This window comes from Pseudopipra pipra, chromosome 7 (genome assembly GCF_036250125.1).
Source record: "Pseudopipra pipra isolate bDixPip1 chromosome 7, bDixPip1.hap1, whole genome shotgun sequence".
Lineage (NCBI taxonomy): Eukaryota > Metazoa > Chordata > Aves > Passeriformes > Pipridae > Pseudopipra > Pseudopipra pipra.
The window spans coordinates 30,273,839-30,300,679 of record NC_087555.1 but is presented as its reverse complement, the minus strand read 5'-3'; the positions used below and the strand labels follow the sequence as shown (position 1 = coordinate 30,300,679).

At 40.8% G+C, this 26,841-nt stretch overlaps 1 protein-coding gene across 1 annotated transcript in view; it reads left to right on the top strand.

Annotated features, from left to right (window-relative positions):
- Positions 1 to 6,044: 6,044 nt before the first annotated feature.
- SNX4 (sorting nexin 4) overlaps positions 6,045 to 26,841 on the top strand; it is a 33,904-nt gene continuing 13,107 nt past the window's right edge. The window contains 7 exon segments of the mRNA XM_064661470.1: positions 6,045 to 6,104; positions 6,106 to 6,240; positions 7,219 to 7,334; positions 16,795 to 16,933; positions 17,010 to 17,159; positions 18,220 to 18,267; positions 22,284 to 22,339. Coding sequence (XP_064517540.1) covers positions 6,060 to 6,104; positions 6,106 to 6,240; positions 7,219 to 7,334; positions 16,795 to 16,933; positions 17,010 to 17,159; positions 18,220 to 18,267; positions 22,284 to 22,339 — 689 coding nt within the window. The 5' untranslated portion in view covers positions 6,045 to 6,059.

Sequence of the window (26,841 nt, the reverse complement as noted above, 5' to 3'; positions counted from 1 at the left end):
GCAAACTTCACCTGCAAAATAGGAGGAAAGGGAGGCTAGGAGCTTGTTTCTTTCCTAGCACTGTGCTGTGAGTCACGCAGAGTTAAGTGGGGAGCCCTGTAGCACGTGCCCCACTGACCTGGCTTTTCTCTGACTTACAGCTCCGTTCTGGAGACTGGTTATTTCTTAGATCTTATCCAAGGAAAAAAATTCAAACTAAAAATCCGCCAAAGTTACTCGGGGGAAAGTGAGTAAGAACTCTGGGGCTTAGCCTAAAGTGTCTAAACTCACATTATAGAGCTTTGCTTCCATGAAAGAACACAGTGACCTTTTGAGTAAGACACTGGGGAGGAAGAAGAGATAAATGGTTATTTTTATTGTTGGCTTGTTTTTTCCTTTTGGTGTAAATTCCCCTGCTCCTCTATTAGTGGTCTGGACAGCCTCATAACTCAAGGCACACTGAAGGCTGGATTTAAGCTGAGGAACGTAAGGTCTCTGCAGGGTGATTTTTAAGTTGCATTGTGGGAGAAGTTTTCCCAAAGTTCTCGTTTAGGAGCTGAAGATATTTACTAGAGAAGTAAAATAAAACTTTGGACACCTGAAACAATATAACATATATTTAAACGAAGGTTGCAAGCAGCCTGAGTTTCCACCGTGGGAGGCAAGGCTCAGCAATCAAGCAAGAGATCTGAAGCTCCAACATGAGCACTAAATACCCCCGTGCAGGGTAATGTCACAGCGAACATGTGCCGGACCCAGCTGAGTCAAACTTATTATTCTTCCCAGGGGTGAAGATCACCTCATGTGATAGGGAATGTGAAGGGAGAGAAGGGAACCATGTAACCATGCCCCAGACGGTGCTAATGCAAGGGCCAGTGCACCCAAGCTTCCCTAGGCCTCCTCCATGCCCTCTAGACCCCAGAGATCATAGTAGGAGCACTGAGTTTAAAATGACTGGCTACAACAAAAAGTGTTGAGTTTACTTGTGCAATCAGGAGATGTTCCCTTGGCCCTCTTGATTTCCTGCACATTACATGACTGGACTAATATTTGTTGCTTCTACATTGTTCTTTACTTTAATCTGTTTATGTCAGTAGTTATGTTGGGCTTTAGATGAGCTCCATGAGTGGTTTTGTCATGAGGAGAATCAATTTTATACTTTGAAGTATTAAAAGACAGGTCTAAGGAAAACAGCTACCTGATAGGATTGGGACTTAGCTTCTACCTGTGAGCAGCACAAATCCATACTCTTAATTTATGTGCATTTATTGTGTGATCATATTGAACTCCTCTCAAGTTGTCCTGGCAGTTAATTAAACCCCGGAAATGTCATCACTTCTGCATCGTATAAGCATGACCTTGGTTTCACTGTGCCATCAGCAACAGTTGCCTGAGAAAGATGTGCATCCTGCAGGGTGGATCCAATCCAGCCATCACGTCCATCCTGCATTCACCTAAGGAAAAATACCATGAAAAATACCTTTGGCATTTTCCATTCTCTTGCTACAGCCTGTCCCAGTGATGGTCTGGCAACCTTTGATGATCAGATAGCATGAGGAGCATGAGCAATCAAAGCCAGCACTGCATCCTGAGGGACACGGCCATACCTCCTCTGGCCACGGGTGGCCTTGTCTGCATTGCCTCAATCAATTCTCCTCAGCCCTGCCAGCTTCCCCATGCTCCTGCCTCTCAGTTAATGCTCGTTTTGGTAGCCATGAAGCATAATTGCACTTTTTGTGATGCCTGACTTTTATTGGAGTCTTTGCATAGTCCCGAAACACTGGCCTAACTTCTAACAGGTTCCTTGATGAATGCTGCATCAAGATTAAGTAAAGGTGTACCACCTCTAACATTTACAGTGTTACTGAGTTGGTTTGTTGGGTTTTTTCTCTTCAATTCTGTCCCAAATCTACTGGCTTTCTTCCTCTGAAGTTTTGAGTTTTTTTCACAGCTCACTTCAAGCTGCTTTTGAAGCCACTTTCATTAAGTTTTCATTCATATTATTGATGTGTTTGTACAGATTCTTTCAAAAATGTGGATTAGTTTTGGCCTTTGTGTTTGTATTTGTGGAACTCAATCTGCTGTAGCTGAAATGGATGGAAACCACTGCTACCAATTTCAGATTGAGTGGAATTGAGTGATTTCCTGCACCCATCTCTCTTTTCCACTCTCTGCTTATCTTCCCTTGAGCTTTTCTTCTTCTGAAAAATTAACAATATTTTGATTTTCCTACTGTTTAGTGATCATTTCACACAGATATTTAGATGATAGAAATATGTCTATGAGGAGCCTGAACTCACCTACTTTTCCTCCTGCAGTATTCCATGCCGAAGCAGCTACTCATGCATTTTACTGACAGTTCCTTGACGTTCACTCCTCTTCTGTGTTTTCTTAAGGATCCTAAGCAAGCACTGTTTTCTGCTGCATCCATCATACCGAGGACATCACATGCAGACAGATGCCAGGGTCTTCAGTGATGCTCAGCCTTTGAAGACCAACAGCACAAGTGGGCATCACTTCAGCTGCCAGAGACCTCCAGATAGCAAACACCTTTGGTTCTGGAGGAATTAGCCTGTAGGAGCAGTTTGACAGCCTTACTCATGATCTTTGTACTATTATTATTAGTAGTAAAACTATGAAAGGATCCAGGAGCCTGAACCATGGATCAGGAATGTGCTTTTGAAGAGAAACTCCTGGCCAAAGGAATGCTTTGGCTTACACTACAAGGCAGGCTTAAGGCAGGGCACACACTGATTTTTTTCTAGTAACAGCCAAACTGGAAGGTGTGAAGGGTGGCCAGTCCCTGGAAGTGGGCTAGAGGCACCCTAAAAATCATCAGCTAAAATATGTGTGGTGTGGATGGTGGGTCCTCAGCCCCAGCTGTGTTGCTCCATGAATCTGCTCTGTACTGTACCCCATTGCTTTCAGCCGCCGGCACAGCCAGACACTGCACAGGATACGCGACTCTCGTCAGCAGGAATATTGGCTGGTTTACTCTTTCTTCCTGAGGTTACTGAAAGGCCGTGGGTGTTGCAGGATAGATGCAAAGCAGAGCCGCTGCTTTAGGTGTTTTCATTTAAGTTCTCAGTAGCAAAGTGATGGTTGTTGATGGTAGTTGTAGTATCTTTTAATTCTAACTACTTCTAAGAGGTTGAAGGGATGAGGAACTCTAAATGAAGATACTGATAAATAGTGTTGTGACAAAGCTGTTGTGAAATATTTCCCATTAATATGTTTGTTTGTTTGTTTGTTTGTTTAAGGTGTGTTATTTGCTAGAGCAACACAGACTGTCAAAAGATCCAAGAAAAGGAAACACACATAACCTTACAAAAAGCACTAGGAATCTAATTCATAAGGTAATATACCTTACTTAGCTCTCTTCTGCCAAAAAGCAGTTTATCCAGAGTAACAGTGGGATTAAAAAGAACAGACTTAAGGATGGAAAAAGATGGAGCTCCCTGTTTTACAGAGGCTGTGACAGGAGTCAGGACAGCTTCAGAGACTGAAGGGACTTGTAGGTAGGAAGTTGAGTTTGCTTTCTTAAGGTTGAAGAACAAGGGTTATGCTGCCTAGTGAACATGCTGAAGAGGAGGAGAGTGTCCTGGTTAGAGCGACCTGCAGGAAACTGGACTCACATCCTGACCGGAAGGGATCCAAAGAGGGCCTGGCTGCATGAATGGTTGTGCCTAGCTTAGGGGGAAAACACTAAAGCTTATTCTGACCAAAGTAGCACCAGTCCTGGAATTTCTCCTGAGAGCAGTACTGTGCTATTAGAAAATACTGTTAGCCCACTTTGCAGGCTGAGGTAGGAAAATGTGGCTGAGGAAAAGCACTTTGCTGGAGACTTTGGTGCTTATTGAAGACCTCTCCATTGCACACTAGTTTCTCAGGACATCTCACTCTCCTCTAAAGCTCCCCAGGCTATAATGTACATAAGGGCTACCTAGGCTGCTGCTCAACTTGGTTTGGGCACTTCTATCACTATCCTCTTTCTATATCCAGTGTTTTAACTCTTCTCCACAACTTTTATTACTACAAAGAAAATTCAAAGGTGAAAATAGTTTTTGAAATCATAGAATGTTAGACCCACAAAATATTACTGTACTTTATTGATAATGTTGTTTCCATAATAAAAATATTTAATACAAAGTATGATATCCTGCGTGAGCCTCACATAAATATTTCCATCATATCACTGATACGGATCAGAAAAAATTCAGTATGTGCATGCTGCAAATGCAAGTGTAATTGATACAAGGTATGTATCTTAATGTACATCTTGAGTAAACATAAGAAAACCATACCCTAATGGAAAACAGACTGTGCCTTACAGCATGCAATCATGCTTTTACATCTAAACTGGACTTTGGGTTTAGAAAACAAATCTTAAATCAGTCCTATTCAGAGGACAAATCACAGTTCACATACTTGTAAAAAACTTTTGTTTTAGGAAAGCCTTTTGTGGAAAAGCTTGGGAAACTCCATCCAGCTACAGTGGTGGAGGGGTGGGAAAGGACAGATTGAGGTATCCATTCAAACAAGCTGAGGAAAAAGTTGAGTAAACATTGAAGACAACAGAATAGAAACCAGACGCCAAATATTAATTCATGGGGTCTTCAAAGGGGATTTTGAGATTTATTTTAACTGTCGTTGAAAGAAAAAGATTAAATTTTGGATGAAAACTGTATGCAAATTCAGCTCTGGTCAACACTGAAAAAAACCCCGTTTCCTATGCAAAGCAGAAAAAAAGCAAAGCAAAGAAACACATAATATCAACTCTGTAATCCCCTGAGGTGGCCTTTAACCTGGGTTTGAAAAGGACAAGAAAATAAAAAAAAGCTACATGAGAATAATAAAGAATGTAGTGCTGAATCAAAGGACATGAATTTGGTGCAAAAATGGGAACTCTCAAGGGAATGATGTGATATGTAAACCAGGGAACAAGGGCTCTGTTCCCGAGTGTCCAAAATGGTGTTTGGATTACGAGGAATATATAGGAACAATCTCTTCATCCAGTTTGCCAGCCCCACAAGGACTGTGTAGGTACCATGGGATCATGAGGCAATAAACCCAAAGGCTGCAATAATGAAGGTGTATTTATGTATATCGTGTGATACATTAACTGATGTTCTGCAGGAGCTGCCGGGCGGACTTGCTGTATATCTCTCAAAAAAGACAGGCTAGGAATAACAGAAATGCACAGGAATGTTTGTTCCTGCTTAATGAGAAGAGACAAGATGGCTGGGGCTTTTAATAAATGACAGAGGCTTCCCCAGAGCTGAACTCTGGGGATTTTCTGGCAGATTTTAACCACTCAGGTCCTTCCTGGGGAAGCGTGGTGGGATGGGACATGCTTAGGTGTTGGCCAGCAGAGATGGTGAGCAGAATGCCCTCCTGGGTGTCATGCCAGCGCCAGGAGGGAGCTGATGGAAAAGGCTGGGCAGCCGATAGGGTAAGGAATACAGCAAGACTGAGTCCTTCTCTACTAGCAAAGGATTGAGAGTGGGGAAATAACGGGCTGGTGGGCTTTAAAAAATAACCCGAGCTGCCTAATGCTAACAAACATCCGGTGGGAAAGTTATTGGCTGCTGAAAGAGACTGTAAAGAAAAGTGACAACTCCTGCTACAGACGAAAGACAGAAAAATATCTGAAATATTTCCTACTAATATGGCATATATTTTTTGTTTGTTTGTTTAAGGTGTGCTATTTGCTAGAACAACACAGGCTGTCAAAAAATCCAAGCAAGAAAGGCGTGAGAAACTCTGGGATGACCTGAGAACTAGAGAGAGGAACAACACCACAAACAAATCTTAGACATAAACATTGGCAGCTGTAAGGCCGAGGGTGGGCGGTCAGGGGAAGCTCTGTCCCCGTCCCGGACGGGAGGCTCACGGCTGCGGAGCACGGTCACAACGGGGGTGTCGGTGCAGAGGGGCACTATGGAGCCCCTTGCGGGCACCAGGGCGGGCCGGACGCCGGCAGCGCCCCGGGATCGAGCGTGTCGGTGGGCACGGCCGGCGGCGGGACCCGGGGCGGCCCCGCGGACACACCCCGGCCCGGCCCGGCTCTAGGGCCGGCCATGGGTTTGCCCGGAGCCGGGATCAGCGCCTGCGCGCAGCGCGGCGGCCGAGCCCCCGAGCCCCATGGAGAGCGCCGAGCCCGAGCCGAGCGGCAGCCGCCCCGAGGAGGAGGAGGAGGACGAGGAGGAGGACGAGGAAGAGGACGGCGCCCTGCTGCCACCGGAGCAGCCCGCGGCCGCGGTGAGGGTGAGGGGGGCGGCGGCGGAGGGGCGGTGTCCCCCGCCCCGGGACCGGGGCCTGCTCGGCCGGGGCGAGCACCGGCCTTTCCTGAGCGCGCTGCCCGGGCCGGGCGGGGGGGCGGAGGGGCGCGGGGAGGCCGGGCCGGGCGGTGCCCTGCGCTGCCCGCCGCCGTGGGAAGGGGCTACAGGTGGGACGAGCCCTTCGTCCACCTGCCCGGGGCCGAGCCCTGCCCGGCAGAGCTGTGCAGCCCGACCCTCTGAGCTGCGCGGCTTTGCTTCCAGACTCGGTCTGGCCTCTGTCAGAGAGCTTTGTGCACCCTCTGTCCTCGTCCCTAGTGTCAGATTATTATTGATTATTATCAATTACCCTTTTTGTTTCCCCCTCCCCCTTAATTTCACAAATGAATCCCCCCTTCCTGCTCAGTGCAGCTCTGCCTTTCCTGGGTGGGTGTGTGGTCCTGACTGGTTCCTGGTTGCAAATGTGTAAAAGATAACCGTTCTCCTCTGAGAGATTAAAAGAAAAACATTTCGGTGCGGATGTGTTGTGTTTCCTGTGAAAGAGGAGAGGTGGTTACATGTCCCGGGTGTCCTGAGGAGGAATTCACCGGTAGCTGGGAAGTGTTTGGATAGAAAGTACTGGGGTTTGTTTGTTTGTTTGCTTGCTTTTAGAAAGGTTACTTTGTTACCTGTAAAGAAAAATACTTTTCCTTTCTGTATTTTCTTGGCTCAGGGTGATTTTTGCTATCTGAAGTTGTCAGTTTGTTAACTTTGCTCTTTTCTCCTCAAAGCAGGTTTTCTGTTTTCACTTGCAAATGTGATAGAGAACATAGGTATAAAATGAAGTCCTGTCAAAGCCTTTATCCCACAGAGACCTGTCTTATTTGAACAAATGTGGTGTGGGAGAAGGGGAGGCAGGGTTAGTAGCCTTTGCCTTGTGTGGTTAATGTTGCATGAATCTTTATTTTCCTCTTCTAAAAAGATGGAAGACTGTTTGGCAAAGAAAATGGAAATCACTGTTTCAGAAGCTGAAAAGCGGACTGGGAGGAATGCCATGAACATACAAGAAACATACACTGCTTACCTCATTGAGACTAGGTGGGTGATGAGAGCTTGCTCTCAGAGTGCATGGATGTACCATTCTTAACAGATTTTCCCTCCTTCCACCCCTAAAAATATTCAGGTACAGTTGATGAGAGGATTTAGCTGGTTTGTGCTTTGTCATGTGCTTATCAACCCACTGTGGAGGATCTTTTCCTGTGAAAACTTGGCAGCTGATCTCCAGTTTAGTACTAGTGCTGGTGTTGTGTAACTGTACTGTAATTCTTGGTTTGGAGCTAGGTGGGAAAATGCATGCTTGAAAGTTGTTGCTTTAATATGGTGTCAGCAACTGCTTGGTTATTTCTTAGACGTAGTTTGGGCAAATTTATACACATATTTATGAGGTGGTATATGAGAGAGGTCTAACATAATGGTTAAGCTTGCTGGAGATCACAAGAAAATAAAGAAGTCTCATGACTTGTGTCATGTGGTGAAAATTTACTGTTCCGCTAATATTTGGAGTGTTTTGCTTGATCTGATCACCACATCCTCCCTGTAGATGGTCTAAGGGTCAGGGTTAATTAACTGCTTCCTTTCTTCATACTACCTTGAACTTTCACTGGAGGACTTACTGCTTTCAATCTTCTTGTATTAACAAGATTAATAATACCACTTTGATAAACATGCTCAGTACCACAAAGACAACTTAAAATGTCAAGTATTGAGTAGTGAAAAAAACTTTAAAGTATTTTCTAACTTATCCTTACTTCTCAAACAGTCACAGATGACTCCTATTATGCAGGATCATGTTACTCAGCTGAATCAAGAATTTCAGAATTAGACTTTATTGGGAGTTTTGCTTCTCTCTTCTTTATATTACCACTTTTAACCTTTGGGCCTTGCCTTGGGAATGATCTGCTATATAGATAAAACCTTCTGAAACAAAGCAGTTGCATTTTGCAGAGGCTCTGAAGAGTTCAAATTTAAAAGGCTTCTTAGCTTGTTTAACTAATGGACACTCCAGTCAAACTGACTGCAAACCTACTGGGATATGTTTTACTGTATTTTTGCTAAACTTACAAAATGAAATCCAAAATAGACATATATTATATTTTTCAAATATTGTACTTCTTTGGCAGTTGCTCAGATGCTTAAAAAATACTTTTAGAGTGTATTGATATTAAAGATCACATCTTCTCATGTAAAATAAGTGTTATTTTCCTTGTAATAATCTTTCTGAAGGAAAAGAGAAGAAAACTGGAATCACTGGTGTCTAACTATGATGTGAAGTGTATTCTGGGGGTAGCTTTATGCAACCCCAGGACATGCTGACTGCATCTCCTTTCCCGGTCATCCCTGTGTTACTTTACACTCTCTCCTGCTGGTCTTTCCTGGTTGTTCTTCTATAGTGGCAAAACTGTATTTTGCTGCTCAGATTGCATTTTTTCATTTAGATTTATTTTATTCTGTGGTCAGCAAATACCAAGACATGTTTGTCACAGAACTATTGAAAATGTGGGTTTGTCACATCTCTAATAAAATGGGTTCTCTTTTCCTTTTGCTGAGAAGGCAAAATTTCTTGCATAAATATAAATGGTGGCTGTTAAATGTGCTTCCTGCTGAGCCTGTAGCTGTAGGTGGGCTTACAGCAATTTGTCTGTGGGTAATAGGATATTCTGTAGCTGAAGAATAAAACTTTTATAGTAATATAAAAGGAAGACCACTTAATAATAGTTGCATTACGTTTATGTGAACTGGGGTTCCACCGTTACTGCTATCTAGGATTTAATTTCAGTTTTAATTGAGGAATTGTATCTGGGTGAATAAGAGACACAAGATGGATGCAATGATGACCCCTGTGTATGTGGTACAGAACAGAAGCTAAGTGCTTAAACTTTTAACATGTAAGTTTCACCAGTGCTGAAAATGTTTTCAAAATGCAAGCTATGGTGTTGCTTACTTTTTCTTTTCAAAATGAAGACTTATTACTATGCTCTCATTTTCATGTGACTCTTATGATTTTTTTTTTTGAAGTTATATTATACCTTGATGTAGATGGGTTTCTTTGAAACAAAATGAACTCCGTTCCCGTAGACCACAGAGCCTCAGCAAATTCCAAGGGTTGTGCTTCTTGAAAGCATCCCCTATATTCTTGGTTTACACCTTTCTGCATTAGCTAATTAGATTTTTGTGGGGAACTATTTCTATTCAATTAGTCATGATGTCAGTTTGTTTCACAGCTTCTGTTAAACCATACAGTTATTTAAAAATAACTTGGTTTTGATATTCTCCCTGTAAGAACAGGGGACACTTCCCCCTCTTTTTGGGAAATGGCATTAAGGCAAGTACAAATTCTTAAGATGTGTAGCTAAATATTCCTTCTTGAGATATAAGTGCTCAGCCTATGACTTGCTTTCTATAAGGGAAATTACAAATATCCAAGACCTTATCTAAATTCAGACTTGCTTGTTAGAATCTTAGGCAGCTGTGTCTTATATCAGAGTCTGCATGAAACGACAGGAACTGAGATAGTATAAACCCCTGACTCCTGCTCTTGTACCTGTTTTTTTTATGACAGAACTGAAAGTTAATCAGAATGCACAGCACCTCTATAAGTGATCTGTTTTGATGCACTTTTAGTTATAGGACATTTGGGGAATGCTGTTCTCCTTTAAAGTAAACAATTTCTTGTGTAGTAGTAGAACACTTCCCATGTAGTTCACTTTGCTTCCATCCTGCTCACTTTAAGACTTCTAGTCTGGCCTTCGTGATCAAATAATATGATGACTAGAGCGTATTCTTTTGTTTGTTTTAAATGTGGCTTTAGGAAAAAGTGGCACAACCTTGTGCAGCCTGGTATCTGACTACTTAATAGCAGGATCCCTGGTTTCCAGCCCTACTAGTCTTCACTTCCTCTTGAAGTAAATTGCCAAGGTGGCTCAGTATATTTCCCAGTCATGCTGCCCCAATATGACTGGGAAGTTACTAATGTTATTTCTTTTTGAGTATTTGGAAAGTTTTCCAGTAGTTAAATTGTGACAGGAGTGATAACAGCTTCTCTGTTAAGACCTTGGATTGCCCACCCAAAGTGTAAGAACTTCTAAAGAAAGTTTCTGTGAGAGAAGTGAACTTGGCAATCAGTAGCCAGCCAGGCTGCAGTTCAGTGGTAGTAGGGCTGCACCATGGGATTTTGAGAGTTTTTCCTTTGTTATGTTTTTTTTGAATACCATTCCCAAAGTCTCCTATTCCATGCTGGGCTAGGTGAAAAGCCCACTCTTGTGTTTCTTGGGGAGAGGCACAGGATGAAAGCCCACAGAAGTATGTTGTCTTCTGATAAAACAGCAAAAGGCAGATTTTGGTCATTGAGAGTCAGGAAGACTTGTCTGCTCCCTCCAAAGGAGGTATTAGGAAGAAAGAAAGTCTAAATTCAGCATGAGCTTTAACCAGAGGAGAGCTGGGAGGTGAAAGAAGACAGAGGCTTTGAAAACTTAGTGTTGATTTTTACTTGATTGATACATTTATTAGGCAGATTAATTATTCATAGTATATTTTGATTAAATACAGCAAACTGGGTGAAGTGTAAAAAACCAAAGAATCAGCTGGCTGTGAAATATCCCGTGGCAAGAGAAGTGCTTCTTTGTCATACAGCTTGCCAGGTAGAAGAGCAATCATTAGATATCAGCTGTCTGAGAGGCCTGAATAGAGAGACTATTTCTAAGTAGCTAGTGAGAAAAATTGCCCATCCCTCTAAAATAGTGTTCCTCTGCACAGAGAGTGAACCTTGCCCACTGCAGGGGAATGGAAGTGTCACTTCTCATACACTGGAAGGTCAAAGGCTGGAAGCAAAATTAATGCTTCTACCATTGAAGAGGTGAGGGCTTTTACAAGGAAATAAACTCATGTATTTCCTTCTCGTCTGATTTAATATTTTGCAGCCGTTCATCTTTTTATTGCACTCAGAATTGTTTAATGGCTCATTTGAGGTAATTGGTTTTAAACAGGAAGTGAGAAGAGGTTAATTAGATGGACTAAAGTTTTCACATTGGCACTTTGAATTAAGGCAAATGAACGTGACAGGGAGTAATGTAATCTTCGAATTGGTTATGATAACATCAGTTATGAATGTAAAAACTGAAGGTTTCAATTTTGTCTTTTTAATTTTTTCAGGCAGGTTGGTTCATGGAATGAATAACTTGCATTGTTAAAACTGTACTTAAAGGGGAAACATATGGTTTTCCTGCCTGAAGACTGTACAAGTATTATATTGTGTTTTTAGAACCAAAACAAATTGAGAAGTTTGACTGAATGTCAACAAGTGATTATAATCTTAATTGAAACTGGTCTGCAATACTTGCATTTAATGGGGGAGTTCATAATGTGGTCTAAAAAATTAGATGGTAGTGAAGGTATTGAGTGTAATGAGTACCTTTGTGAATTTCTACTTCCTTTCTGAAATGGGGTTCCTGGGGAGAAATGTTCTTGTAATTGGTGATATTTTATGGCCTCATATGTAACCAGGTGGAGACATTTTTGGTGTGATTAAAAAAAAAAAAAAATTCTCTAATCTTACTTGCCTGTCCCAAATCCATCCCTGCAGTTTCAAACTCTTATTACCTCGTTTGAAAGGCCGTGCTGTGGGCGCAGGCTCCAAACTGAGGGCTGTGCAGTGATTTTGCAGCACAGCTTTGCAAAGAACTTTGCTGCTCCCCTCCTTTACCCAACTCTGTAGCATTGTGTGCTCTGGAAAGCGGAATCTGGCAGCTTTACTGTAAACCTGGGTGCAAGCGGGAATCTGAAACTAGTGTTAATAATTTCAAAGTAATTTTAAATTTATTTAAATGAGTTAATTAAAGGAACATGGCTGCCTTGTTTGGTGCTACATAGGCGCCCTCCTGATGAAGATAAAGCAACAACTGCAACTGTAAAAGGCAGCATTTGCACTTCTAAGACAGAATAAATGCATGTTAGAATAAAGGATGTAAGTATGAGCTGAGAAGAGAAATAGTGTCAGGCTGCTTAACACAGACTATGGTGAGGAGGTTGTATTGGATGCTGTCTAGTTAAGAAAGAACAAACTACACAGGCAGGTTTGACCTTCAAGATTCTCTGTTAGTAATTTAATCTTTTTTATCCGGGTATAGTGTGAAGCTTTTGTGTCCCTCATAAGGGTTGTAAAGCTTGATTAACTTAGACTGAGGGAAGCCTAGCCTGTTGTCCACACATCTGCTTTGTCAGAACAAATTTGCAGTAGGCTTTAGATCTAATAAACTTCTTTGATGTCTTCAGTGTGGGCAGGGAAGATGCAGTGAATGGCATGATCTGGTCTGGCAGTCTGCTTCCTTCCTCCTGGAGTTCTTGAGGCCCTGTATGGACATAAAACTTCAAGTAACAAGGTAGTGGTTTGTGCTGGCTTAGGACTAGGCTTCTCTATAAAGCTGTGGTCCTTCCCTGCTGAAGTGTTACACTCCCAAATGACCTTTTAAAAATGTCGATTAATATTTAGTTTTCTGCTTAATGCTTGTGTATGTGTGTGGGTTTGAGATGTTACTACTGTGTTGGGTTTTTTTTAAATAACTGATGTGTTCTTGTTAATTCTGACAAATACAAAGCTGATACAAAACTTGAAAACGTTTTTTGCACAGTTGAGTCTCCACATGGTCTTTGCTTCTCCTAATTTATAATTAACTCTACCAAACAGTTACGGAGCACTAAGAGCGTAATTTACACTGGAACGTTTTCCTGTCAGAAGGCTGTGATCTCTTACAGTGACAGGTTACTGATGGTGTGTTGACCTGAACCCTTGCAAATGATAAATGGACTGCTGCACTGTGAAAATATGTGATGATCCTATCGGTGTATTTGCCTTCCTTCAATATTTATAGGATAGGAATGTGAAATGTAAGTGCATTTGCTTCTAACCTGTAATCTATACTATGGAAGTCAAGTATATGTAGTTCCCCAAACAGACTTGAATCTGTGAAGTCACTTTCTAAAGACAGTTTTCTCGATTTCATTTCTTTTTCTACTGTTAGTTTGCAGCAGAGCACTATTCTTTAGTTCTTTTCTCATATTTGTGGTGTTAAAACTGTTGAAACTTATTAAATGATAATGTGATTCTTTTGACTGCAAAAATTGGGAATTCTAAAAAAAATACAGATCAACTTTTACATGATAAAGCTACTTTGGCAAAAATTGGGTGTGTGGAGGAATGGCAAGCCAGAGCAGGATGAGTTAAGGTAGATCAACAAGCTGCTTAACTTTATCTAATGTATATTACTGTAATTGTATCTGATATGGGAGTGATATATTGAAGCCACTTACAAATGCATCCTAACAAAATTCGAGGTGGTTCTTTAATGATGTTGTGTGAAGCTGTGTTTCTGCAGCAGTGCACTTGAAAACAGAGTAGGAATGTTTGGGCTAGAAACTTCCTGGAGAGATAAACTCCTTTTCATTCTTCTCTGTGCTGACCTCATTGGTGTTACAGGTTATTCACACAGTGATACTTTTAAGATCAGACTTTCACTGCATGAGGAATGGGTTTGATTAGAAGCAGAAGACAACAATTAAGCACACTCTCTGTTGAAATGAAACAGACAAATGAACTTTCCTGAGTATCTTATATTTGGGAAGTAGAAAACTTTATATTTTAAGTTGTCTATGGCAGTGTAACCCCAAAGAATAAGGTATGTGGAGACGAAAAATAATTGCAGCTTGGAGTACTTTTCCTTAGGAGCTCATATTGACAAGAAGAATAAGAATGATATTGAAAACATAAAGTGAACTGTTCTTGCAGTCAACCTTTGTTGGTACGTTCTTAAGTCTCTGTAGCTCTCCTGTGTGTCTGAAGTGTGCAAGGCTGCCATAAATGTCACTAGTGTGTGCACACACTGAGCCTGCCTCTAGTATGAGGCGATGGACTCAGTCTTAAACTTTAGTTACGTTTTAGAAAAAAATGAATAATGGAACTCTTCTATTACAGAAAAATCAATACAGGAAAGAAGAGCTGATTAAACACAACTCCTGTGCCAATCTCAGGGTTGCATTTCCTGTGACCAGGAAATGGTTATGCATAGGAGTGACAGAGACATGTAATAGCAGTGGACCAACTGCGTCCTGCAGTTTGGTTTTTTTTTCTTCCTCTCATTCTTGTCTAATGGAACATCCATTATATTGTGGTGAACTTCTTGTACCAGGTCTGAAATCTGAATTTCTGTCATCTTCCTGCATTTGGGTAAAGGAGGTTGCAGTCTTCTTCATTCTGTCCAATGTATCTGCTGAGCTCTGGGTGAGTCTCTGGTGTCTTCCTGGTGTCACAGCAGCATCTGTGTCTGCAGCACAGATGGGTCCTTCTGGGATGTTGGCTGGATTCTCAGGGCAGTCCTGACCTGTGTTTTTCTTGTCTCCCTATTCATGTTTGCTTGTGCAGTTGTGTGCTTAGACAGGGTCCCCATAATCCTAGGATGTATTGATTGTGTCAGTCTTGCTTAAGGGTTGATGATAACCCATGTGAAGGTAGTGCTGTTGAAACCCATGGTGTAAGTCAGTGCAGCCGGTTGATAGCTGCTGAAGCTGGAGATTAAAAGGATCTGTAATACTGAAGTACTTCTGTGTGAGTGTCTTGAATGGCTAGATTGTTTACCAGACCCTGCTGGGAGTTTCCCCCCTAGGAGTGTAAGGTGTATGCCTTCAGCTTTTGACTAAACAATTAATCTTTCGAGGCATAGTAGCTCAATTCCTTATCCATTCAATTTACCTGTTACTCAGCCATAGTTCAATCACTAGATACCTTCTTTGAGCTGAAGTGGTCTTGCAGTATTTAAACTGTGCAACATTAGTGTGAGGAGGAATGCTGCACAGCCTGTCAGTCCAGCACTAAGCTGATCTTACCCTCTTCAGAACTCTGTATTTGCAGTTGCAACTTCATTGAATTGAAATACTCTAATAGGGAAGAATTCTGTGGTATGTTGGCAGTGCAGTTTTAGTGGCTGCCAGCAGTGTGCTCACCTTTTCTTCTTGAGTCACTCTCAGTTTTAATCTGCATCTGTTTGTGTTGAATGCTATGAATACATCCTTTTTTTTTCTTCTTCCTTCTGAAGTTTTTTTCCCCCTACAAATTCAGTCACCTGGAATAAATGTCCTTTCCTCAAGGCAAGGGTAGATATGCATAAGTCATTCTACCTTACTCAGTAAAAAAAAATCTTTTGCATAAATCTGTATTACATTATTTCCACCTCAAGATGTAAGGCTGCTTTAGAGTGGGATTGTTTGTTTTTCAGCAAGGTCATTAGAAATCCAACCTTGTAGGAGGTTAAGAATGGCTTTAAAAAAATCTATAATTTGTGCGCTACTTAGATGTTTTTAAAACTTCAGAATGTTCTTATGAATTCAAGAACTGCATAACCTGACTTCAGCTGGAAGAAATAACATAGCAGTCTATTCTGCTGAGTACCATATGAGTTCATAACTTACTGTGCCCCGTTCTGAGCTCTTCAGCACAAAGAGCATGTGGACTTACTGAAGCAAGTCCAGTGAAGGGCCATAAGGATGATGATGGTCTTGGAGTGTCTGACATGCAGGGAGAGGCTCAGAGAGATGGGGTTGTTCAGCCTCTGAAAGAGACACCTGATGCTAACTGCTAAGAAGTGTTACTGACCCAATGCTTATTTTATGGTATTGCAAAGTATTTCTGTTGCTTTAAATGTATTGTGTGAAAAATGATTTTTCTTGTCAAATTTTTATATTATTTTTCAGTTCTACAGTATTTCATGATTTCTCCTTTTATAGTAACATAAAATCCTTCAATATCTTGGTAGGTCATGTTGGTTTTAGGTTTTCAACAAATTTTTCAGATGCATCAATTTTGTACCTGCTTACTCTAGCTAGTTTATGTCCTTGGTCCTTAAATATAAAAAGATACTACTTTGAACAAAAAATTGGAAGTTCTTTGAAATTTGCTGTGTTTTTCTAAAAATATCCTTTGAAATTTGGTGTGTTTTTCTAAAAATATCCTTTGAAATTACTTAATATTTTTGAAGTTATGTTTGTAAGTATTTTAGCTGTTGCATGCAAGACAATTTTTATCCTCTGAAGTGAAGATTTTCCCACTGAATAGCAAATTCCTTCTTATAATACTCTGTATCTTTCAGCTGCTTATGAAACTGTGCCGATTTGGAGTCTAACATTGTTCCAAGAGAAATATGTCTAATTCTGTAGTGATGTGAACTAAGTCACCTGTGTGACTCTTTACTTGACTGTGATCTACCTGTTCGTTTTTGGTGTGTAAATGCATTGACTTTTCCTGTGTTCCTAAAAAATTTGAGTGCTATCAGGCAGAAATTACAAATATTTTTTACGTTAAGTATGTAGACGTGAAATTAATTAAGATTCCTTTAGGTTATGAGCAAGTTATGCAGTAATCAGTAGTATTCTTGGGGCCTTTGCTCTATTTGTACTGCTGGTTTGAGGGAGTGGGTGATAGCTTACTAATGCTCAAATTTGCTGCTTTATCTTTCAGAGCTGTTGAGTCCCAGAGCGAGGGACAATGTGCACCAGTGGAGTCCCTGTGGCGACGTTACAGTGAATTTGAGTTGTTGAGGAATTATTTGTCCGTTACTTACCCGCATATTGTTGTTCCACCTTTGCCAGAAAAAAGGGTAAGGAAGCTGAGGCTGCAGCTTGCTTTGTTTTGTTTGTTATTTATTTACTATTGACACTCTTCTGTTTAACCAGGCTGACTTTGTTTGGCATAAGCTATCAGCAGATAACATGGATCCAGATTTTGTGGAAAGAAGAAGAATTGGTTTGGAAAACTTCTTGTTACGTGTGGCTTCACATCCTGTTCTTTGCCAAGACAAAATCTTTTATTCATTTTTAACGCAGGTATAGTAGAGTTATTTCTAAATACATTATTTGATTGTTATTTATTTAAGATAATGTTCTTTTGCTCTTCTTCCCTTCTATTGACCCATAGCTTGTTCTATGTCGGGAGGAAGGACAGACAGTGTGAATAAGCTTGAGGTGGAAAAGACTTGTCCAGCTAAAAGTTTCTTAACAGCCCACTGCAGTTGTACAGTTGCGCTTCTAATGTACCTTATGACTTTTTTCCAGTCAAGTTTTAAGGCTGCTAAGAGAGAATTTCTAACACTTTGAAACAGCATATTGGGAACTTAATGCATGTTGGTTGGGAAAGCTTCCACAGGGCTAAAGCTGAAATAGTAAGCATGCTGTGCTGCTGGCTGCAGAGACAGTACTGGCTTCCAGTTCACTCTCTGGATATCCATAGTTTCTGTAGCTTTGCGGTTTGGATCATGATCATTGTCACAAAAGTTGAGGTCCAGTTGTCAGCTTAAGCAATGCATTCTGCAGCTTTCAACTTTAGGAGATGCTGGATGGCTCTCCTTTTTTCTGTGCTTTGATGAGAGATTCCCAAATGGTGGACTGAGCAGCTATGTTTGCCACAGCACAGTATAGTATGTAGGTGAACCAATGTATAGGAGCTGAAAACAGCAGAAAACCAACCACTACACCTGAGCCAGGTGACAGCATGTGCACATAAACTGTTGTCACCTGTATGTTCTCTGCACTTTGCCTCGAGCTGCAAAGGTCCTTGCAGCTGCTGATAATCTCAAAGGCAACCCTTCTTTCTAAAGAGCTGAGCTACTTCTTTAGACAGAGGTGTGTGGCTCCTGCCCCCACTTGATAGAATGAGGTAATTGAGTAGTGAAGAGAAGAGCATTTTGGGGGGAGATCAGTATGTAAGCACAACGTAATGATTCGTTATTCTTAACCCAGAATCTTGGAAAGACATGGGAAGGGGAGCTGAGGCAGAAGGCAGGCTTACAGGAGAAGTTCTTTTGACATAGGCTCTCAAATAGGGACTTGCAAAAGCTATAGCACTCTTAAATTACTCTAACTGAACATTCTTTTCCTGTATTTTTAGGAAGGTGGGTGGAAAGAAATGGTGAATGAGACTGGATTTCAGTTAAAGGTAATTACTGTAATTGTCTCATGCCTGCTGTGACACAGACATATTCCAGCAAACATGTTCTAGGCTATTTATTAAAGGCTGTTTGCTGTGAGGATGAGTTAAAGGCATTGCTTTATGTATACTTGTATCTGCAAAAAACAGTGATGTTCTTTGCACGTGATAGGTAGGATTGCAGTTGTTAAGTTCTCTAGCAGGCTTGTTATGTGCCTGTGTAATTCTGCTAGAAATGTAGAATTATGATCTTTATAAGCTTTAAAAGTAATGAACTTAAGCCCATGGCACTGCTTTTTTATGTTGTCACTTTAGTTTAGCATCAATTTAAAGGTGGGTGTCAGATTTAGCCTGGTAAGAGGTGCAAGATGTCAAAAAAAAGAAAAGGTAAGCAAAGAGGTCTGAATTGTAGGACTTCTTTACTAGGAGAAGTTGCTGAAAGGGACTAAGACAGACGGATTTGGTGCCCCTTAACTGCTTAATAGAATTTGTCTTGGAGTAATACTATCCCCATTGACATCATTGAGTTCATGGCTGGGTAAACTGGTGGAAGACTTGCAGGAATAAATGATCAAAGGTCGTGTGTCTGTACAGGTCAAGAATCTGAGAAGCTGATAGATTGCTGGGCTGTGTCTGGAAGAGTTACTGTATGGGGACAAATACTGAGCTTTTTGTTTCATTGTAATGTGATCTGCCCTCATGAAATCACAACTGAAAACTAGGTGGATTATGAAGAATTATTCTAAATAGCGAGAGCTAAAGAAAATCCCTGGTGCTCTTATCCTCAGTGTCCAAGGGGCTTTGATACTGACACTTACTGTTGATAACTTAAGTTGGCAATAATTCTCTTCCATCACAGTAGGTTTTGAATATTGCTGGTATTCACAGTGCAAACAGTGTAAAGCTCTGGAGCTGTATGTTCCTAGTCAGCACATATTTATTTCAGCTTATACTCATAGGAGTTCAGAAGGTTTGTACTGGCAGGGTATGTTCAGGAGTGCACACAGTGGTGTGTAAAAACTCGTAGCAGAATGGTGAGACTGTTTGCCTACCTGAAACCACACTGTAGATTAAATGACAGATGAGCAAGTCCTGCTTTCCTTCTAGGTTTGATTGTGTAGTGTTTCCCTTTTACAGTTCCGGTTTCCTTAGGAAAGAAAAATAACTTTTTCAAAAGCCTGTTAGAGAGCATCTTTCCTTTATTCTACATCTAAAGCATAAACCCTCAAGATTTATCACTACACTGGAGGAAAAACCTCTATTCCCTGAATGTCTTAGACGGTAATCAGACCACTGGTTTATGTGTTGCTGTTGCCTCTGCATTAAAGCAGGATGTGTCTTCTGTCTGAAAGAGTTTGAACCAGGGCAACTAAACTTTAAATTGGGCATTAATGCAGTGTAGTATGTTACAGCTCAGTGTTGATGTTGGAAACTTTGTTTATTCTGCCAACTGTATCATTAAATTATGCCTTTCCTCCCTCCCTCCTCAACACTTAATTTTATATTTAAGGGATTTGTCACTTGGGATTTTAACCCTTCCTTTAGGAAAGAGAAAATTCCCCTCTCTCTTTAGTTTACTTAAATGATTATAGGATCATAGTAGGAATTAACTGTCTGAAAACTCCTTGACTGTACTTCATTTGATGGGGAGTTAATCTCTAAAATGCTTGTGCGTATTAGTCTTAAATCAGTTTTAAGACTGGACAGATGTTTTTCTAGAAGCTCAACTCTGGTGCAAATGCTCAAAAGTGGTGTGTGGGAGTTACTGTGCTGCGATTGGCAAGAAGGAAATAGCCCTACTTAGATGGTTGAGTGTTGGCAGGATTGTGCTTCCTGCCTGACAGTGCTTTACTGAACTCTTTCTTCAGAGTGCTACGTGTTTTGTGACAAAAGACAAAAAGCTTGCCCGGCAGCTGTAGGTTTGGAAGTGATCCTTTCCAAGTGTAAACCTGTTGAATGTGCATGCTGTCCCAACTCAGTGGCTTTGGTGACTGCTGTTTGAACATAAATACAGTGGTTTTTGAAATAGCTACGTATAGGGATGGACTCTGATAATGTCAGTGTATCCAGGTGATGTTTGTACTGTGAGAGGATGTGTGAGGAGTACACATGGGTGTGTGTGATCAACTCAAAATGTAACTGGCTTGTGTATTGACTTGTTGGAGATCCAAGACCATACAAGCACCTGAAGCACTCTGAATAAACATGAAGGCTGAGACTTGGAGTTCCAGCAGGATTTTGTGTTCCTTGTGCTGTTTGGAACATGCTTCCCCATGCTGCCTTGTCTTCCCTTTGCAAGATACTCTTAGAGAAGTGTCATACGCAGTGGTAACAGTGAAACAGTTTTCTCCCCGTGTCAGTCAGTCCTGAGGGTTTGTTCACTTACCTTTTTGTTTGTGGATTATCTTTTGTTTTGATGGTTTGGTCATTGGAAGGACAGCTAAAGTTAATCTGACTCTCTCAAGTCCACCACTAAACCATGTCCCTGAGCGCCACATCAACATGCCTTTTAAACAACTTGGAAGTGACTCCATCACTTCCCTGGGCAGCCTCATCCTGTGCTTGACAACCCTTTTGGTAAACAAATTTTTTCTAGTATCCAATCTAAACTTCCCCTGTTGCAATTGAGGCCATTTGCTCTTGTCCTATTGCTTGTTATGTGGGAGAGGAGACCAATGTCCACCTCACTACAACCTCCTTTGAGGTAGTTGTAGAGAGCATTAAGGTGCCCCCTGAGCCTCCCTTTCTCCAGGTTAGTTATGGGGTATCTTCTGCTCAGCCTAAATGCAGCAGGAGGTGAAACAGTCTCAAACTGTGCCTGTCTCATCTGTAGAGGTTATTACAAGGGCCCTAAAGGAAGGCCTCTCTTCTTGGTTTGGGAAAACACTCTATTCCCTTCACTGTCAAACTCAAAATAGCTCTTCAAGCCCTAAGTTGGCTGTAACAGTGCACAAAATATTCCTGTGTCATATACCAGCACTAACAAGTACTGCTGAAGTAACTCACTGCTCGCAGCTGTGGCACAGCCTGTTAGCTAAAGAGTACACTGTAGGAAATCTATACACCTCACAAGGTGTGTTTGTTTATTTTCCTTTTACTGGAGAGAAGGATGTTTTGATCAAAAGCAAAATCCAACCATTTACCCAGATTTGGAGTTTTCCTGCAGTGTAGATGGGCCCTGAGCGAGCTTTGTATAAAATGCATTATAGAAATGAAGAGTTGTAGTGATGTGGGACCTCTGTGGATGAGGCTGGGATCTCTCATCTGTATTGGTGTCTTATTAAGAGTAAATACCTATTGCACAATTTAATATTCAATTAACTGGAAAAAAAACCCTCCACCTCCTTAGCAAGGTTCCATACTGCTGTTGCAGTCATTGGTAAACCAACATCTCAAAAACTAAAGCAGCCAATTACCTTTTTAATTAGGTATTGAACTTTATTCTGTAGAGATTTATATATGCTCTACTATAGAGAAGAACATTGCATTAAAATGGTTCTATTCTGATATACAAATTACATATTTTCTGTAAAGCAAGTCATAAAATAAGGGAACACCATATATAAGATTTTGATTTCACTGGGGAACTGTTCCTAGTAATAAGGAGCATATAGAGGTCACTCTACCACTGGTTTTATTTGGTTTGAAAAATATAAAATAGCTTGTCCATATGGTCTTATGTTACCTAATTGCTTCATCTAAAAAGAATGCAGGGTTGTGTATCTTAACTCCGTGATTTGTGCTGCATTTTAAGAAGGGACTATTTTTGTGGGATTTGGATTATACCAGCTTAATTTTAGTGGTTACTGTTTACATCATATTCATAAAAATAGCTTAGTTTTTTGACTTTTTAATAAAAATATCTGACATGCAGGGCAGCTAGTGTCAACTTGTTCAATGTTTGAAGATTTAAATATGCCAGGAAGGCAGGATTTTTTTCTAATGGTGCTGCCAAAGGCTGAGATTTTTTTGTCACTGAAATTTAATTGCATTAAATTAACAAAGCTTTTTTTCCCCTTTTTCAGGCAGATTCCAGATTAAAAGCTCTTAATGCAACATTCAGAGTGAAAAACCCAGACAAGTAAGATTCCACATACTTCTTCCCTCCCTTTCCCTTTTTCAGTTACATCTATAACTTCAGGTGACAGAATATTCTCTCTCTTCAGTGTAAATTCAGAACAGAAAAATTATCTTTCTGCACTTCAAATCTTAACAGAAGCCCAGTAAGGAGGTACTGTGAAAAGGTTTGATAAATCCTGCTTCTAGAAGCAGGAAACATTTTGAAAAATTCCATTACTTTATGCAAAACGAGTATTTCGTTTTTGCTAGACTAAAAGGAAGCAACAAAAGAAACCCCAAACCCAGACTCAGCAAAAGAACCTCTTAATAATTGTTTGCAAAGAAATCTTTCCAAGTGTGAACAGAATACAGATTGATGGTAGGTCTTTCCAAAAGTCTGCTAGTGTACAGTTCAGGATGCACACACCCCAGTGTTGCTGTTCATAGTTCCCTTCAAGCTGCCAATTTTCACAGATGCTTTTGGAAGTCCAGAGGTCAGTTCAGCTCCGTTACAGTTTAGGAAGCTCTGGGACAGACACTAGAGCAATCTGCTGGATGGAAAAACTGCTCAGAATTGTCAGGGTATGTAATGGGAGGTTCATCACACCCTGGGTGCTGTGAGAAGGGTAAAATGAGAGCTTCTACTTCTGCAATAGTAAGAAACATCAGTGTGCAGCAGTAGAGCCAAGAGATGTTGCTGTTTGCCATCCATAAGCCAAGGAGACCCTTACCAAGTGCCCTTCTGGGTTCATCTGCTGTACAGCAGTGGCAATAGGAGATGCTATTTAGGGAGAGCCCACATTCCTGACTACTTTCTGTTGTCTTTTCCCTTTGTACTTCCATAGAATCTCTGCGTACTGTATTAAGGATCTTAGAGGGTACATACCTTTCTGAACTTCTTTATAGACTTACCTGTGAATTAGTCCAGTCTCTCATTTTTTACTGTGCTTGCTTTTACAGCCTTCTGTGGCAGCAAGGAAGCTTTTAACCAGGGTTTAATATAAAATGAAACATTCATGGATGAGATCGGAAGACAGAAATTCTCTCTGTGCCCGCAGGTGAAATTGGCCCCTTGTTTGAATGCTTCATCCTCAGTCATCTTCCTCTATGGATGATAGGAGTTAGCTTTTCCTGTTCTCACAGCAGGGAAACCTTCCCAGAAGTCTGACTGTAGGCATAGGTGGGCAAGATTGTTTAAGGAATATCTTGTTGTTTTTTGAGGTAACAGTGTTTCAGAAAACAAAGCTGTTGTGAGAAGTGGCTTGTTAAAAAGCAGAAAAAGAGTTAATACAAGGAAAACATGAGAAAGGGCTTGTAACAAAAACAGTTCCCAGGTGTCTGTGTCTCGGTAGAGCCTTCACAGTGCTTGAGAGAGATGGCACATGTTTTTTGTTGTATTCTGCCAGCTACAGGAGCTTCCAAATTGATTTGGGGGATACAAGTTGTTTAACAAATAACTGATGAGCAGAAGTTGAGTTTTTTTGTTTCATTGGGCTTTTGTTTTTGTGTTTTGTTTTGTTTGTTTGTTTGTTTTTAATAAATTCAGGGAGAGCCTTTTACCATAGCACGTGTGGCTCTTAACAGGAGGGATAGTGCCTTGCTCTGCCCAGCACACTCACGCTTGAGCTGCCTGGAATATGATGCCTTGGCCCTCTGCATTACCTTTGGTGCTTGTTTGGGTGGTGAAGTGGTTCAGCAAGCTCACCTTGCTTGAACAAAAGGTGTGACTGCTGTGTGGGGTGTAGGCTTTTAGGTTCCTGGAGCAGGAGGGGTTCAGGTGCAGCTCCCAGTCCGGATTGCCTTGCGGTGTTGTGGAGCTGCACCCCTCAGCTTAGCAATGTGAGGAGCTCCACACAGCTGGAACAAGGCTGCTCCTCCAGGTCAAGTGTAGACTGGAGACTAAACCTTCTCCTGTGGGAAGCAATTTATATTTTTAATGTTGGAATTAAATGGTGATAAAAATATGGTGCTCTGGTTACTCAGAGGTAAATTTGTATCTACTGCAGACCTCTTTGATTTGGCCTCGTGGTGCCCATCCTTTTGTTCTCTTTCTGGGCTTTAATCAAAAAAGTAGCTTTTTTTGATGTGAAAGATTTCTTTAGAAAACACTAAATCTTTTCCTAAGGCAGACATTTTTTTTTAAGTAGCTCTCCTTTATTTTTGTCTGGTTACTCAGACAAGTGGCTTATTCTTTAGTGAACAGTTCTGTTCTTGTAGTGTCTTCCTTCACAAAACAGGAGAGATGCATTGCCCTCACTGCCCTTACTGCCAAGTAAAGTGCACAGAGTAAATAACTTATATTGAAATGCTGTATACTGTAAATCAAAATTTCTTATTTTCCAGTGTCATAAAAGATATTTTTAAGAGACCTACTGGTGCTCCTGCACCAGTGTGATCGATCAGTTCTTCATTTGTGTCCCAATTTCTATTTAATAGCTCCATTAAGTATCGAGTCTGTTGGTAATACTGTAAAACCAATAAAACCAAGTGAAAAGTGCTATTTAAAAAAGCCTCAGTTACTGAGTGCCAAAACTGTCTTGTTTCACATTTCTACTGTTATGATGCACTGGAAAGTAAACATCCCTTTGTGTGCCTCACTGAACTCAGTTTGGAAATTACATTATAATTATGTAAATTTTTTTACATGAACAATGAGTAGGATTTAAGCAAATACTTGAGAAAGAAATCTTTGATCTGCAACACCTTTTAAAAAGTTTTTCAAAAAAAATATGTTTTTAAAGTTTTTGACCTTCACAGAAGAGTGGGGAAAAATACCAGCACTTTGGTTTATGCTTTTCTGAGACAGTAAAAAGAAGACAGCTTACTTCAGAAGTAGTAATTTTTAAAAATTATTTTATTTTTTAATGGAAGAGGAATTTGTAAGGGAGAAGAGGTATTTCTGCTGGATTCCAGGATACAGAAAGTCCTCTTAGGTCCCTGACTCTTGCCTTCAGGGAGTTACAGCATTCCTAAAAGATTTCTTGCCACAAAGCAGGATAAATAAAACTTTTCATTATAAATTTCTGGAGTGGAAAGGGGAGTCTTCCTGAGCTGAAGGCATGCTTTTTAATCTTTTGTTTTTAGTTCAATTATTTCAAGTATCTTCACTGTACGTGTCTGCAGCTGTCTGACATGCAGCCCTGGTGCATATTTTATAAAGTGTAAACTGAAAAGATTGCTCTCTAAATCCCACTGTGCAGATCAATGACTACATTTCTTTTTCCCATACAGTTTCTCTGCTAGCTTTTAAATATTTTTATGTATTTAACCCTGTGTGTGTCATAAAAGATTCTTCTTGGAAATCACAAATTTTAGAAACTGTAATAAAGCTTCTACTTCCTGAATGTAAGGATGAGAATATTTTAGGGGAAGACTTCCTGGCAGGGGAGGAAGAGGTGTTAAATGAAAAACCCTGGAATTTCATACTTGGTCACCCAAAACAAGTGACCTGACTCATTTCAGTAAGACCTCTTGGGTACAAGCTGTTCTGAAATACAAAGCCTGACTGTGTGCCTGTGATGGGAGGAGGGATGAAGTTTCTTTTTCCTTTCAACATCAACCTGGAAGGCTAATCTTAGACTCCCATTCTTTAATTCTAGTTGCATTCTTCTGTGTTTATTTTCAGATCATTGTTTAGAAATTTAAGTAAAGCTGTTTCTGGCTTCCCCCCTGGATGAAATAAATACTTTTTTGTGTACCAAAGTAGGTTATGAGTTAGATTTGTGTGTAGCAGGGAGGGTTTACATGTACACAAGAGGCTGTTGCTGTGGTTTAATTGGTTACCTGTCACTAGCAAGGCTGTGGCAAAGTCATTAGCGTGAGCTAAAGGTATCAGCTTAAACTGCCTCCAAGGCTTAATTGAGCTGGCTGATAAAATGCCTCTTCTTCAGAAGTGACAGGCCAGCAGTGTGCACATGGTCACTTGCAAGGGGTTACCTGTCTGGTACCTTGTTAAGATGTAGTGGTTTGATGGCTTTTAGCCATACGTGACTCCTGTGCAGGTACAAGTCTCAATAGGATTTCGTGTATAATGTTACAGTTACTGTATTGATTAGCCTTAGAGGAATTGTGGGAATTGTGAATGCTTCCTTGAACTCCTAAAGAGCTATGCACAAAATTGGCTAGATGGCAGCTTGAAAGTAAAGTATCTTTGCCAGGTCAGAAATGTGAACATGCTTGTATTAAGAAATGCTTCAGAAGATTTTGGCTTTGTACTTACTTGAAGCTTTCCTGTTCACTAACCCTTGCTTTTATAAATCCCATTAAAAAAAAAACCAACAACCAAACAAACAGCAAAAGAGTGATGCAATAACTTCAGCTAGCTGCTTTTATTTCATAAAATGTTATCTCTTAAATTGATCTGAACGTTCAACATTTGCATATGAAAAAATAGGGCTCATGCAAGTCCTGGGTTGTTCGCTTTGGGGGAATTAAACTTTGCAGTCCCTTCTCTGGGAGTCTTCAGCTAATTCCACTCCAACACAGGCCAGGCTCCGTCTCCCTGGCTGTGGCATTGTGGCTGTG